The 15,522-nt window shown below is 56.5% G+C and overlaps 4 protein-coding genes across 4 annotated transcripts; all 4 read left to right on the top strand.

Annotated features, from left to right (window-relative positions):
* Positions 1–1,100: 1,100 nt before the first annotated feature.
* Positions 1,101–3,458, top strand: LPMP_201410 (hypothetical protein; the record flags this gene model as incomplete). Its single annotated transcript, XM_010700040.1, has 1 exon — positions 1,101–3,458. The coding sequence occupies one exon, from the start codon at positions 1,101–1,103 to the stop codon at positions 3,456–3,458; it is 2,358 nt and encodes a 785-aa protein (XP_010698342.1).
* A 2,260-nt stretch (positions 3,459–5,718) lies between these two features.
* Positions 5,719–8,517, top strand: LPMP_201400 (hypothetical protein; the record flags this gene model as incomplete). Its single annotated transcript, XM_010700039.1, has 1 exon — positions 5,719–8,517. One exon carries the CDS (start codon positions 5,719–5,721, stop codon positions 8,515–8,517), a length of 2,799 nt encoding a protein of 932 aa, XP_010698341.1.
* Positions 8,518–9,857: 1,340 nt separating this feature from the next.
* Positions 9,858–10,940, top strand: LPMP_201390 (hypothetical protein; the record flags this gene model as incomplete). Its single annotated transcript, XM_010700038.1, has 1 exon — positions 9,858–10,940. One exon carries the CDS (start codon positions 9,858–9,860, stop codon positions 10,938–10,940), a length of 1,083 nt encoding a protein of 360 aa, XP_010698340.1.
* Positions 10,941–12,418: 1,478 nt separating this feature from the next.
* On the top strand, positions 12,419–14,707 carry LPMP_201380 (hypothetical protein; the record flags this gene model as incomplete). The annotated part of the gene is made up of 1 exon (XM_010700037.1): positions 12,419–14,707. The coding sequence occupies one exon, from the start codon at positions 12,419–12,421 to the stop codon at positions 14,705–14,707; it is 2,289 nt and encodes a 762-aa protein (XP_010698339.1).
* Between the last annotated feature and the right edge of the window lie 815 nt (positions 14,708–15,522).

Here is a 15,522-nt window from a genome sequence, read left to right as displayed (position 1 = left end):
TCCTTTTCTGTTCTTTGCCTCCTCCTCCTCCTCCTCCTCCCGTAAACCCCTAGGGACGAAAGAGGCGTTTTTTGCATTTTCTTTTTTTTGCTGAGACACGCCACGACTACCACGGCCACTGCTGCTGCTTCTTTCGTTGGTTTGTGTGTGTTTTGTTGGGCGTTTTTGCCTGTGCGCTTAGTTCTTCTTTTTTATTGTGGGTTGTTGGTTGCTTTTGCTTTCCCACTTCTTGTATATATGTAGATATACCTCGTGTACGGCGCACCATTCACATCAGCTGCGCTGTCAAGGAACTGACGTGCCGTGCCGATCCTTGCAAGTGTCTCCATTTGTTTGCACTTGCTATCAGCGCACCTCTTTCTCTCCCAGTACAGTTAGGGGGTGCGTTTCGGTGTTGTGAGTGTGCATGTCTCTCCGTGCTAGTGCGTAATCCAGTTGCTGGTTGTTGTTTTCGTGCGTTTCCTGTCATGGGCGTACCAGCGTTGTCTTTCCTCCCCTGCGCTCTCCCCCCTTTTTGTTTTTACTCCCCTTTGTTACATACACATAGACCAATCATATAAGCATCTCCCCGTGCCTACCTCCGCCTCGCCTGCCTCTCCCTCTCCCTCTCCCTCTCACTCCCTCCCCACCGCTCTCTAGCCCCCACTGGACAGGCTCACGTAAGCGTGAGAAGTTCTATCGGAGCGACGGTGGGTGTTTACCCCCTTTTTAGCTGCCCACGACGCATATAATTGCCTTTGGTGTGTTTGTGGGTGCGTGTGCCTTCGGGGCCAGTGTCGCAACTGGTTTTCGTTTTTCTTATGGTCCCTCGTGCTTTCTGCTCCTCTGCGTTTTACCTCTCCCTCTTCTTGGACGGCCGCGCCGCTGTGTCATCAACATTCCCCTTCCTCCATCACTTTCTCCCGCTCTTCTTCCCCTTCTCCCTGTGTTGTACCCTCTTCGCCGCTGTCGCTGCTGTCTTTTTCGCTCATCCCTGTGGACATATCAGCCGATTACCCTCCCCCCACCTCCCCCGTTTACCTACTCTTTCCTTCCCTAAAAATTGACCCTTATTTCTTCGTTTCTCTCTCCTTTAGCTGCATCGTCGCAGGCATTCCCCCATGCGCTCGTTTATCAGCCACCGCAGGGCTGTGAGCTTTGGCGTTGATGTCGGCACCTCGTCCATCGCGCAGCCGCGCTGCATTTCCTCTTTCCATAGACTTACACACACCCACGCTCTGGGAGGTGGATCATCGTCTATCTCCCGGGGCTTCCCTATAGAGCACGGTGCTCGCCGCAACTACGGCACAACGGCTATCCTCTTGAAACAGCACCAGCCCACCAACACCGGCGCCTCTGCGGCATCGTCGCGCGCGAGCGGTCAGGCAAGCCGCAAGCAAACGCGGCAGAAGGAGGCGGCGGACTATGGTACTGCAGGAGCCTTTGTGGAGCCTGCGCTAGATAACGTTACGGCGGCAGCGTCCCTGCCGCTCGCCGCGTCGTCGTCGGAGGCCGTCCTGTCGGCCGGGACCGGTACTACATCGTCGGTGTCGCGTAACGTGTCAGGACAAGGCGCTGCATGCAGCGCCAAGGCGGTGAGGCGAGGACGTAGAAGGCCGGAGGCAGCCGCCGTCAGTGCAGCACGTCGCTCCAGCACACCATCGTCCAACCTGGTCCCCTCCTCTCCTTCTTTTCCGTCACATGAGCGTCCCTCTGATGCTGTGGCCACCCTACCGCCGCTCGAGCCGCCGATGTCGTCCCTCGTCGCTGGCGAAGACGGCATCGTCGTTACAGCGTCGTCGTCGCAGGGAAAGAAACGTGGAAAGCGTGTATCGACGGGCTCACCCTCGCCTTCGGGCCCGGCGGGTAGTGCTGTCGGCAGTTTGGGGTCAACTGGGGCCGTCGCCGCGAATACGGCGGACACCGCTGCACCGATGCCGTCCTCTCTCTTCGGTTCACCGCAGCCGGTCTACTACACGCACAATATGATGAACACAACGCCCCGTACGGAAGAGCAGCGCGTCGCGGAGCGGTGCAGCATTACGAAGCTGATCATGGTCTCCGGTTCAGTGTCCTTTCTCTTCACGACTCTTCCACGTAGCGAAGGGCCGCTGAAGATGTACGTGAAGGACCTCAATCGTGCCCAGGCGCCGTCGCATGACTCCGTTAGAACAATTGGCAAACATGTCGCTCACAACCAGTATAATGCTGCGAAGAGCACCGAGAACGAGAGCGGAGTCGGTGAGAATTCGGCTGCCGGCACGCAAACGCTTCTTGCGCTTTCGGAAAAGCAGTTCCTCGAGTTGCGGCAGCGCCTCTGTGCGGAGCAGCTTGCCACCAACACTGTCTTCATCCATGTGCGTGAAATGGAACAGCTGGTGCCGCCGCACCACCTTCAGCTTCCTGCCTTGACAGCCGCAGAGAAGAGCGAAAGTGGTGATGCACGGAGCGCTGCCTCATCCGGCGAAGCGGCTGCATGCAACCAGCGGGAAGGCAAGACGCGCGGTCGCCGCGGACGTCGTCGTGGTAGTGTTCGCCCCGTGCGTCCTTTGTCGACCCCTGTTGCCACCTCAACCCCGCCTACAGCGCCGCTGCCGACGCTTTCCCCGGTGGAGCGCCTTCTCGCTTTGCAGGCGTGGAAAAAAGAGGCGGCGCGCCGTGCCGAGGAGACGCAAGCCCGCTACCCTGTTCCTGCTCATTATCACGCCATTACGCGGGTGCGCTTCCACGATCCCCACCAGGCAGACTTGACGGTGGCGATGGGCAGCGGGTGGTCCAAGAGCATTGATTCCGTCCTGCGCGCGATTGTGCGCAGCATACCACAAGACAAGCGTGGAGCCGAGTCGGGCAGCTCCGGCAGCGACAGCGACGCCAAGTGGCTCACCGCTGAAGCGGAGGAAGACGACAGTGACGATACAAGCCCGCCCTTCCCGTTGCCCGACCCATCCATGTACAGCAGTGAGGTGAGCATGCAAGTCGCCAATGACGCACCGGCAGTGGAGGAGCTTCGCTTCCTCACCTCTCCCTATACAGTGAAGCCACTGCTGACGGTGTGCGCCAGCTGCGTGCCGCGCCGCGAGGCGTGGATCGGCACGTGCGCACCTGGCCCATCAATTGCGCCTGCCACGGATGTGGAGTCGGGGTGGAGTCCCTACTTGTTGAGGGCGGTTCCAACGGTGCCGCGCTACTCGACCCGTATCACTATCATGCTCGAGCACGATGAAATGGACCCTTCCGACCTCGTCTCCCTCGCAGAGATCAGCACGGCACGCAAGTCTTCCTCACCCTCTGGAACAGAGCTGCATCCGTCGCCGGATCGGCAGCAAGACGTCACGATTTGCGGTGGCGGCGTGGACTCGACGGAGCAGAAGGTGGCTGCTCCGAAAGGGAGCTCGCTGATGCCTGATGGGGCGGACTTCACAGTGCCTAAAAAGCCACTGCACTTGTACTGCCTTGTGCAAGATGCGGGCGAGTACTAGCGTACCTGCACCCACTCAGGGCGAGGTGTTTGGGCGAGCGCGAGAAAAGATGGAGGGACTGTCGGTGGGCGCAGCGCGGATTTGTCGCTCTCTCTCTATCTCTCGCCCTTTTCACCAGCCGCGAGGTCGGAAACAAGAACAAAAGAGAAACCATGTGAGCAACGGTGAAGCAGAGGATGCCGTGTCCTTTTTCCTCCACTTACTCAGCACCTACCTACTGTGCAGTACGTGTGTGTCTGCATAGATGCGCTAGAAAGCCCTCAAGGCCTCAAGCCAAAGTACAGCGTGTAATAGAGAGCGCGTCCATTTTTTCCTTTTCTCCTATTTCCCTAAGCACTAACACTGGCTGCCACACGGATGCGTGTGAGCTGTGCGTGTGTGACCGTCGATCTTTTCTGTTCTGACTTTTCATTCCTTTTTTGCTCTGCTTATCTGATGAACTTGATGCTCCGCTCATTTCATTACAATCGGTGATGTATGATGAGGAGAAACAATATGTCAGTGTGCGTGTGTGTGTGTGTGTGTGTGTGGATGAGGTGTAGCGTAGGTGGCCGAGTGGGTTTACTATGGCTGATTTGCTGCTCGAGACCTCCTCGATGTCTCTCCATTTGGTATGTTTTCGCTGCGCGTGTGTGTACTTGTGTGTGTGTGCATCTCATTGCTGAGGGCCGTGGACGTTTCCATCTTCGTTAGCAAGAGTACAAAAAGCGGCGTGTGCGGCAGTCAAAGTCGTCCACCTGCCTCCCTCGTCACACTCGTACGTGTGAGTGTGTGTGTGTGTGTGTGTGTCACGGCGTGTTGTCTCACCCTGCGGGTGAGTGCTCGCCATGTAGTCAAAGCGCACCCGCGTGCCAGATGAGGTGGCGGTGTGTGTCTGCTCATGCTTATGTGCGTGTGTGTTCATCTGATCTTTCTCTCTTCCCTTGCTCCTCTTACCTGTGTAGGCGCGTAATCGTTTCTGAGTAGTGACGGTGTAAGTGTCGTGTGTAGCAGATCCCTCTCTTGCTCCCTCTGCACGCCCGTCTGCGTGTCTGGCCCCCTCGCACGCAGTGCTTTCTTTTCCTGTCTTCTTTTTCCTTTTCTATTGATTCCTTCTATTGAGTTGAAGGGGTCTGTGGCCTTTTGTACGTACGTATGTGTGTGTGTGTGTGTATCAGTGGGCACACTCATGTTCTGCCCGCCGCGTATGTTTCGCTGTGTCGGTGCTTCTTTTGTTGTTGTCTTTCCTGTCATTGTAATCCCTCCCTCCCTCTCTCTACCTGTGGTTTCTCTGTTACGCTACGGATAAGTTTTCAATTTTTCTGTATTTAGGGGGGCGGGTGCGTCTAAGCCGGGTGCACACACACACACATGCACTCCTTGACATGCCTCCATCACTCAATTCTTTCTTTGCTTGCCGTTTCCCGCAGCGCTTCCTCATTGCTTTGTCACTTTGTGGTGATGTGCTCCTCCTCGTGCTGTGACTGCGGTGTGTGTGTGTGTCTCTCTCTCTCTTCCGCAAGGGCTGTTGGCGTTGGCCCCCCCCCCTCCGCCTGCGCGTTTCTACTGTCCGCGTGGGTGTAAAAGCGAGTGGCGTACTTTTTGTTTGTACTGGCGCTGGGCTCTTCTTCTCCCCAACGGCAGACTAGAGAAAACTTTGAACAGACAAAGGGGGGAAACAGGTGTGGCACTGTAGGTTGCCTTTGGTGCTCGTCATCACGTGGGTTACCGCACCGAGACGCGCCGCTCTGTCCGCTTCTCTCCCTCCCTCTCTCTATTTGAAGATGGATGGTGAGGAGGAGGGTGCACAGGATCGTCGCAGGGAAAGTTGCCTTGTACGCAAAATGGTCAGCTACGCTTCATCGAGTGGCGCGCCGCCATCATCGAAAAGTGGTATCTCGCTGTTGACGTCGCACCTACGGCGTGGTCCGTGAGTGAACACAACGTACACACTCGCATGCGTGTCCCATGCAACAGTCGACCGCGACCCCACTTTTCCTTTTGGGCTTGTGCACCCCCGTTTCTCATCCGATGAACTCCATCCCCCTTTACCGTATGTGGTCACTCCCTCTGTCCTTCTTTCAAACATTATCTCATGCAAAAGCGTTTGCCGCCTTCGCCATACGGTCAGTCGCTTTTTGACTTTGCCTTTCCTCGCGCTCCTTCCGCCAGTAGACAAGTGACGCTCCTCAAAGCACCCACCTCAGACCCTACTTCACCCTTTACCTATCTCATACCACACCCCACTCGCTCAGAGCCAACGTGGACAAGGGGAAAGGGAATGATGGAGCCTAGGTCACACAGCCGCAGCGCTAAAAGCACACACAGCAGCACTGCACCAGCGGCAAATGCGGACAGGAATAAATCGCAGACGACTGATGCAAAGCTGTCCTCTGGTGTGTCGGCGCCAGCGTCAGCAAGTGGCCCCCGGCCTGCGTCGTCGTCGTCGAGGCTGCGCTCGTCTCAACGGAAAGGAAAGCGCCAGGTGTCGTCCTCTTTCTCCCCTGCGCGTGTCAGAGGCACGAATGGAAGTGGCAGCACTGTCATGGAGATGTCGAAGATCACTGCCAACTCCCTCGCCTCTATCAACCACAGCCTTTTCACGCAGGCTAAGCTGACATCAAAGCAGATCCGCAGTCGCCTTCTGAAGGAATACCTGCAAGCACACAGCGCGGGTGCGCACATGATTGAGAACCAGTGGGCGGAAGAGTACCAAACCATCTGGCAGAGCTTCCTGGACGCATCGTACACTCCACAAAGTCGCGAAATTAAGCGCCTACTAGGCCACACTCAGCTAGTGGAGTTGACGTGCCAGCAGAAGCTACAGCACGCCCATACAGTGACCTACTGTGCCCTGAGTGGCATTGAGCAGTTGGTGCAGCGTATCACGGACGCTGGCACGTGTGTTCGCAATGACACCAACGTATTGGCAGAGAAACCAGACCTGTTTCTTGGTCCCACTGACGCCAAAGAATTGTGTCAGCATGCGATGAGAAACGGAAGCGCGGCATCGGCAACCATGCACGTGCGCGGCAACCCGAGGCCTGAGGTATGTGGCCTCGATGTAGTCCTTTCTGATCCCCATCCATTGGCGTTTCAGATCTCACAGGCGGACCACGATGAGCGTGAGCGACTTAGCCGCCTCTTCAACAGCGTCCTTGACAGCATTGGCGCTGACAGCGAGGAGAGAAGCGTCGGCGGCTCAACGTCTAGCATGTACGGCACTATGCAGGCGGCCAGTGCGTTAGGGACGCAGTCCATGACGGACTGCCCGCTACCGATGCCGCACAGCCGTAATGAGGAGGACTCGGCTCGATGCACTGAGTGCTCCTCACCCACCCCACCCTCGACGCGTTGGCAGTCCCGCCAAGATGATCTGGAGCGCGTGGAAGCCAAGCGTGATGACAGCAGTCTGGGGAATCTACAACCAGAGCGCACACAGTACGTGCGCGACCTGCAGACCCAGCTCGACGCGCTTGGTGTGGGCTTTGTACAGCTCATGAATCGCATTCAGGCCCAACACCAGCGGTATCAGCACACGATTGCCTCTCAGCAGGTGGTGCTAGACTCGCAAGCCACACGACTGAAGCTTGCCGACGATGTTCTTCGCAACACCGTGGCACAGGGACAGATCGAAGCGCTGAGCGCTGTGGCTGCCGCTAAGCAGCTCTCGCTGGAGTTGCGTGAACGGATGGAGGTCAGCGAGAGAAGCATGAACGCAGCACTTCAGGCACTCATCGAGCAGAGCGCAGAGGTCTGCTTTGACAAAGATGTCCTGAAGGAGTACGACTCGCGCACTACCGAGAAAGAGAACTGCCTCTGCGCGTTCATGACGCGCATGGAGCGGCAGGCAGTGGAGCAGGCTGAGGTGCTGCGGAAAGCGCAAGATGGGGTCGAAGAAATCTGGCAGCTGCGAGAGCAGTGGTTACTCCAGCTCTCGTCTGGGGCGGCGAGCGAGGCTGGTGCGATCCTCAGAGAACCTCAGGCAGCCGCCAGGAATGTGACACCCCTTCCCCCTCCATACGGGGCAAAACTGAAAGAGTGTGATCGAGCGACCCTTCTCGCGTTCCTCGAACGTCTCACCATGCATTGCCCCAAGGCTACCACGCATGTCATTTCGGCTCTTGATGAGCACGAGGCCTTCTGCGCTAGGCACCCGCAAGAGGCGGCCGCCTCGCGAGAGGAGCTGGCACGCACAGCTGCCGTGGTGCAACTCCTTCAAAAACTGGACGAGGAAGGGCGACTGCACTGCAGTGCACATCACACGAATGAGGCTCTTTCTGTGCGTCTTCGTCGACTTGTTGAGCAACACGATGCCTACATGGACTTTAACGAGACCTACGCACGGGCGCTGGTGCGGCAAGCGGATGCGGAGCGGCGGCAGTACGCACCGGATACAGTCGCCTTCTTTGACTTTCGTACGCCTGTGCCGGAGCAAGTAAGCAGCGTCGCGAGTAGGCGAGTCGCCCCTGTTAGGGTGCAAACGAATGGAGAAGATCATAGTGGCGCCACGTCGTCTTCGGCAGCAGCGCTGTACTCTGCCGCGGAGCTCAAGACAAATTTGCCGGCATTGCCAAAGATGCCGTACCTCAGCATCTGGACACGCAAGCAGCAGGAGCTACGAGAGCGGCAGTATGCGGCAGGCGCCATAATTGGCGGCGCGAGCAGTAGCACCGTCGGCGCCGTAGTGGGCTACCTTGAACGTCACCCTTCCTGTTTAGCCGCTCCTACGGCTGCGACAAGAGTTGCGGCGCCAACGGCCGACTTGTTCGAAGCGACCCCTTCGTCGACGCGGTCACGACTGCACACGGCAATTAGCGCGTCCGCCCTCACGTGTGTCTCCGCAAGTACCCCCCCTCCACCGATTCCACCGCGCAAAGGGTTGGCGTCCTACGTCATATCCACGTGTGGTTCGACAACGGAAAACACTGAGGGTAGTTCTGCCACGGCACGGCAACAGCAGCCACCGAAAGAGGAGCACACAGTCACGAAAGAGAAACGTAAACCCCTCATGCTCTTCCGCGGAGGAGATCACCAATTCATTCAGTGGGAGAGCGAGGTGCTTGTGCAGGAAGACTGAGTGCGGGAATGTCCAAGGAAGTGTTGGTGGTCGAGCTAGTGTGTGTGTGTGTACGTTGATGTGCGATGGTGCCCTCGGCCAAGGACCTGTGCCCGCGCTCGACAGCTATGGTGCTGTGTGGTCGTCGTTTGCGAGTCCTCGCACCATCCTAGGGGTGTGGGGATGGGAGGGACATATCGACTGCACTCCCAACACCCGCGCACATGCGCCTCTTTCTCTGTTCTCCTGCGACACTAGTCTACCATGTACATTATGGAACTTACCAACACGTACACCCACCCTCACACCCATCCGAACAAAAAGGCACTGGCACACGCAGTAGACATTCTCCTCACGTTGCCGTCTTTTTTTTTGTCGGTGTGTGTGTGCGTGTGTGTTTGCCGTGTACGCGGGCGATTGCTCTGCTCGTGTGTATTTATTGATTTGCTCTCACCACCATCACACGGCTTTCCCCTTTCTTTTTTTTTTTCACGCATGTAGGCATCACTGCTCCCGTTGCCATGTACGGTGTCAAAGGTGTTTAGTACCGCTGTGGCACCTCACCTACGGGGAGGGGTGATAAGGAAGAAAAGGAGAAGCAAACAAAAAGTAATATCCTACCGCACCTCGCTCAGCTCGCTCTGTCTCTGAAATACGACACAGACTTCAGCAGATAGGGTGTTTTCCACTCCGACACTTGGTTGGCAACTGCGCTTTGGTAGTCCCGCACCACCACTCTTTTTTTGCTTGTAAGAGTGGAGTTGCTCGCAATGACTGATGAGAGCGGGTGGGCAAAGCGTCAATCTTTGTATACCCGTGTACCCATCCCCTCTTCAGTGTTCTGGGCCGAATCACATCGGTCTCTCTCTCCCTCTCGCATTTGCGGACGCGTCCACTTCCTGGCCGCTTCCGCTGCTCATCATTTTCTCCTTCCCCCGACCCTTTCGCTCACCTATTCCCCACCGCTGAGGTGCCTGCCGCATCGTCGAAACTTTGACTTCTTTTGACCGTGGGCAACATAAACTTTGTGGCCACACGTGCGCACACAATCAATATTCTATTGATCTGGCGAGCGTTGCCTTCCACAGAGAAAAGCTAACAACCATGCAAATCACCAGTACACCGTTAGTGCCAATCCCCCCCCCCCACAGAGAGAGAGAGAGAGACGACCCTCTTCTATTGTTTTGAAAGGTAAACCGATAACATCCATCGTGTTGGTGTCGCGCAATCCGCGACACCACGGCTGCGACCAGGGCCCTTCCGTCCTACGCCCGTCGTATCTTTTTCGCTGCATCCTCAACATTTGCCAACCCACCGAGCAGCTTCCTCTCCTTTCCCGTTGGAGTATTACTTCAAGTAGCATGTACCGACGCACACGAATGCACTACGGTGTCTTGGCCGTCTTTGTGAAGGAGCTCAAGAAGGTCCCGGCTTACCTCTCCTACAAGGCAAGGGAAGGCGCGAGAACGTATGTGGACTCCGCATCCAAAGCAGTTGCGTTTTTGAAGGGAGAGGACCTAAACGAGGACCCGGTCATGCGCAGCAAGCGGCGCCAGCACCGAGATATGTACCAGGCCATCCTCCGCGAGCAAGCTGTGAAGGCGCAAGAAGATGCGGCGCAGAGGCGGGCGAGTCTGTCGTGGAAAGAAAAGCTGCAGCTCTCCTTCAAGGAAGCGAAAGAGAGCGTGGCACAGATGACGTCGGCAAAGGCCGGCGCGATGGCGCTGCTGCAGCACTGCACGGCCTCGCATGCAGCGGAGGTTGCGCTAGAGCAAGGCATTGATGTGAAGAACGTTCAGGTAGTCTTTGAGAAGGTGGCGGCGAACAATTCGGTGGGTTACGAGGAAGTCGTCGTTGGCTACATCGATGCGCCAGTAGCTTCGAAGGAGGAGGTGATGGCGTTCGCCGAAAAACTCCACAAGGCGTGTCCAGTGGCAAGAAGCATGCACATTGAATGGCGTCAAGGCAGCGCGGACGTGCGCGAGCAGGGGAATGAATCCTTCCTACGCGGTGATGGACGGCGGCGTGAAATGGAGCAGGTCACTAGAGGGGTAGAACGGGCCGAGAATCACACCGGCAGTAGCCCCAGTGACTTCTCTTCTACTGCCGACTCAGCATCGATAGTGCATGCGGAGAACATACCAGCGGGGATACCAGGCTCCCGAAGAACTTATGCATCGATGTCGAGTTGGGCGAGCCGAGGCGGCGGCAGTGGAGACCTCCGAGACGACGAAGGCGAGCTGCATTTTCCAAGCTTGAAGAGAAGAGACGCAGCTCGGAATTACACGTGTCACGACAGGAGTGACATCAAAGAGCCATCAAAGGAGACGTGCACCGCTAGTCGTCCGCCACCGCCACCACTCGAATCAGAGCCTAGCGCGGCGATACAGCCGGCGTCAATGAACAGTGGCACAGCCTCCTCCTCGTCCTCCCCAAAGTCCTGAAGCAGCTCTAAGCAAGCAGTAAGACTGAACAGAGAACGAATAACCTGGATGTTGACACGTTGTTGTGTTTTTCGCGTCCACAGCGCTGCTTTTGATTACACGTTGTTGTTTCCGCGGTTTCACATACTGCACATGCCTAAGTGTGTGCTCTTTTTCTCACTTGTGTGTGTGCGTGTAAGCAGCGAGCGACACGCAGCACTGACCCCGCTGCCGGAGAGTAGGCGTGACACGCACATCCCAACTCTTCTACCCTTCGACTGTTTCTTGTGTATTGACGCTGTCGCACCCCTATTCGTACCTGGCCTATATTCTCTCTAATCTTTGTTCAGAATCGCACAGCTGCATCACAGATGTGTCCAGTACACAGACACACACACATACACTTTCAAACAAACGCCCCTTGCAGAGGTGGTAAACACGCCTGAATGATGTTTAGACACAGACATACAGTGCATCGTCGGCGCAGTGTGTGTCTGTGTTCTCCTTCCTTGCTGATTGACCTTCCCGGAGGATTTTAAGAGGAGGGATCAAGGGAAGCAAGTCTGTACGAGGGTTCTATGTGCTGCACCGAGAGAGGGAGAGAAAGGTAAAAATGTGCACTGTCAGATGTTTATTTGCTGACAGGCACACAACTCACCGATACGCCCTCTCCCTCCTCCTCTTCACCTCTTCCTGCTACCACGGATTTCTCTCGGGCGCCCCTCTTCATGCTGATACCCTAATACAACTGTTGTCTGTTCCCTCTCCAATGCCCTTTTCCCCTCTCTGTCTCTGATGCACATTCATACGGAAAGACACAGCAAGTGCGCACTAAACTGAGAACGCAAAGTTGAGTGAACGCACCACCCCAAGACGCAAGAGACAGTCGACGGAGGGACGGAGAGGGCGCCAGTAGACAAACAAGAATAAGTGAGGCTCTCGCCAGTCGTGCAGCTCACATATGCGCTGTTGCTCTTGTCATTAAATGGTTGCCTCTCTTTTGAGTGTATGAGAAGTTTTTTTTTTCGGTCTCCGTGGCAAAGAAGGAAAGAAGGGGCGAACAAGTCGCGCTGGCTCTGAGGCAGTCCTCAAATCGAACCAAAGCGTTCGTTTTTGCGTGCCTCTCTCTCTCTGTGTGTGTGTGTGCAAGTGCGCGCGCACCATTGCCTCTTCCGCGCCTCGCACGTCTCCCTTTCTTCTCTTTTGCATTTTGCTACTATTATTACCCAGTTTTGCGTCGTTTGGGGGAGGGACCGGCGCTCTTCGCGGTCGAGCTTTCTGTCCTGTCGTTAGGCTTCACACTACACGAACAAATTTGCGCTCTTGCGGGAGTGAGAGGAAGGGAGGGGGGTAGTGCCGCCTTTGCGTTTGCCACCACGTAGGCCTGTACCTTACCGCTTAGACGCACGGGAGGATATAGTCGGGCTCAGGCTGAGCCAATTGCTGGATCATCAGAGGGCCCAAAAGAGTTACACTCAAATACACCCGCACACTTTGAAATGGGGTGCTGTTGCCCAGGCGAGGAAGGTCTATCGAACACTCGCAGGACGTCTGAGTCGACCGACAGGCAGCGCGGGAAGCGCAAAGCAGCTGAGAAAACTATTAGTTCGGCTAAGAAGGCCATCTTAGGAGCAGCCGCAGCAGCGGGGGCCCCGGCTGATGAGATGAGGGCGCGCGTACGGCGGCGGGCATTGGAGGCGCTGGTCGAGTCCCTTCACGCCGGTGAATCGAGGGTCCCTACCATGAAGTGGCGGCGACAATATCTCAAAACGCCTGGTATTGGCTCTGCTGTGATATCTGTCATTGCGAACCACATCCAAGGCCTGCCGGAGAGTGTGTCGGACCCTATAACGACTGCGCCACAGTTACTGCTGAATCGACCGCGGCACCAAATCCGTACGCTGGACATGCGCGCCTTGCGCGCCGGTGACGATGGTTTTGTGGAGATGATGAGTGCGCTGCTGGGTGACACACTCATCGAGAATGTAATCTTTGCTGGTAATGAAATCACTGACGACGGTGTACGCCGACTTGTTAGTCAGATACACAGGTACACCGGCATGCCGGGAGTGGAAGGTGGCACCTCAGCGGCCGCGGCAGCAGCGGTGGCCGCAGGGAGTGTATCTCAGAAGAGTCTTCCATGCAAGCTGAGTCTGCTCGCACTCACCGATAACTTTATCACCTCGGACGGCATCGCAACCTTTACCACCGTGGCTCCACTTTTCCTCTGCCTGGAGCAGCTCGAGGTGGGTCGTGGGCGGAGTGCAGGCAGTGGCGATATGGACGACGTCCGCGACACCCTCAGCGCACAGAACATTTCAGCCCTCTCCGCGTACATTCAGCAAACGCCGAAGCTGGTGTCCTTTATTTACAAGGGAAACGGAAACTACCGCACCCGCAACGGCTTCACGCCGCCGGGGATGGCCGCGTTTGTCGATGCCGTGGTCGGTCACAGTGCTCTGAAGGAGCTCTCTCTGCAGGAGTGTTTCAGCACAAAGCCGGGGATGGTGGGACCTGTCACGATGCAGGCCCCAGGAGGTGAGAAGGCGACTGTGACAGATGAGGTGGATGTCCCTTGGACAGCAGAGAGTGTGCAGCAGCCCATGCAGGCGCTCGCCACAGCGCTCAATGCCCCCTCTAGCCATCTGACCACACTTACTCTCCGCTTTCCCCTCAGCGACGAGGCGATCCAGACGCTTTCCATTGGTATCGCACAGGCGCCGCATCTTCTCAACCTCAGCTTGCGCGGCTGCGACCTCTCGAGCAAGGCGCTTGCTGTAATCGGTGACGCTCTCTGTACGAATAAAGCGCTGCGCCTGCTCGATGTGTCCTACCAGTCCAACGCGATCGCCCATCCTGCCCTCTTGGCGGAGCTGCGCGGCTCAACCAAGCGGCGCATATCCCTTATCTCGACGATGGGCTACACTGCGTTGGATATGACGCGACAGGATGTCAGCAGCGGTAACTCCGAGATCCCATCGCGCGAGGAGGTTCAGCATCCGCTGCACCCTATTATTCGTAGCCTTCACAGGAACCGCTCCCTTTCGCATCTCATGATGCTCGGACTGAACATTTCGACGGATGACATTGAGGAGCTGTGCGCCTGCATTGAGCGCAGCGGCAATCACACTCTTACAGAGGTTTGGTATACCCACGCTGGCAGCGAGGCGCTCGACATGAAGCTGGAGGACTTCCTCGCATCCAACCGGGAGCGCGGCGCTGGCGGTGCCTTTGGCTACTCCCCCCTTGCCAGCACCCACGGAGGGATGACATCCGCGGCGGGCAGCACGAACACCATGCTTTTCCCTGATGCGGCCTCCTTGTCCGACAGCAGCGAGTTGCCGACGAAGCAAAGAACAAAGTTCTCCTCCAGCCTGCGTCGTGGAAACACGAGCATCTCACATGGCCTTGTTCCCACTTTGATCTCCATTCCTCTCCACCCACCGCTCAATATCAACATTCCAAGCACAGGCATTAGTGGTGGTGCGGCAGATGTGATGAATGGCGATCGTCGGACCCCGCTGTCCTCTCTGGAGAGTACACAGACTATTCGAAAAGCAGACACGGCAGACACGGCGAACGCGGCGACGCGCATGGTGACAAGCGCCTCACCTTCACAGGTGGCGGTATCAATGACTTGCATCAGCAGCAATACGCCCGCGGCGCGGCTGACTCCCACATTAGGCCTAAAAAGCAATGACAGGAGTTTACTCAGTTTGCGGTCCGGGGACATCACCGAGGACGCCGTCACAGTGCCGTACTACTCTCAGACGCATCGGGAACGGTAAAGGGGGAGAAGTAGAGAACAAGAGAACTAGGAGAGGAGCTGCGGCATTCACGCAGTGCGTGTGCACTACAGTTGTGCTAGTGGCGACTCGTCCCCTCCTCTTCCCCACCCATCTCTCTCTCTCTCTTACTGTTTTGTAGGTTTGCGCAACGCTTTTCTCCTATAGTGGGGTGGGCGTACCTTCTTTGCGGGGAGACGTGCAGAGTCCCTTGATTTAAAGCCGGGGCTTTTCTGAGCGACACGTCTCTCAAGGCAAAGCTGCTTTTCTGCTCTCTTATGATGACATTTCGACCCACTCTCTTTTTTTTTTCGACACGGCGGTTCGCTTATATGCGAATCTTCACTGATTCTGAACAGAAACCCCATACGGCAGAGGACTTCTCCCCTCTTTTTGCAATCTTATCCACCTGCTGAGAGAGGACTCTGTTTACGTTCGTGACGACTGTAATCGGGAGCGCCAGGCAGCGGCGTGCTGACGGTGTGCACCAGAGCACCTCAGTATGTACTTGTTACACCTTCACGTAAGGCTAAACACGTTTTTTTGCTTTTTTTTTCGTTTTTTTTTTTTTTTCGCATTGCTCTGCCCCCACCCACCCCTCGTTCTCTCCTTCTGTGGGTGTGTGCGTGCGCGCATGTTGTGTTCCCCCCCTCTTCCCGAGTTCGAGCACATATGCGCTTCTGTGCATCTCATTGCATTTCGCCAACCTCGTGGCTTTCTAGTCGCCTAGTCGCAACTTTAAGGGGAACGGTGCGGGTGCGCGTGTGCCTCCGCTATCTGGCGCCCCCCCTTTCCGTTGCTGTGCGCCCACCCTTCCC

This window comes from Leishmania panamensis (genome assembly GCF_000755165.1).
Source record: "Leishmania panamensis strain MHOM/PA/94/PSC-1 chromosome 20 sequence".
Classification (NCBI taxonomy): Eukaryota; Euglenozoa; class Kinetoplastea; order Trypanosomatida; family Trypanosomatidae; genus Leishmania; species Leishmania panamensis.
The sequence above is the reverse complement of the archived record's forward strand: the minus strand, read 5'-3'. Positions and strand labels throughout refer to the sequence as shown.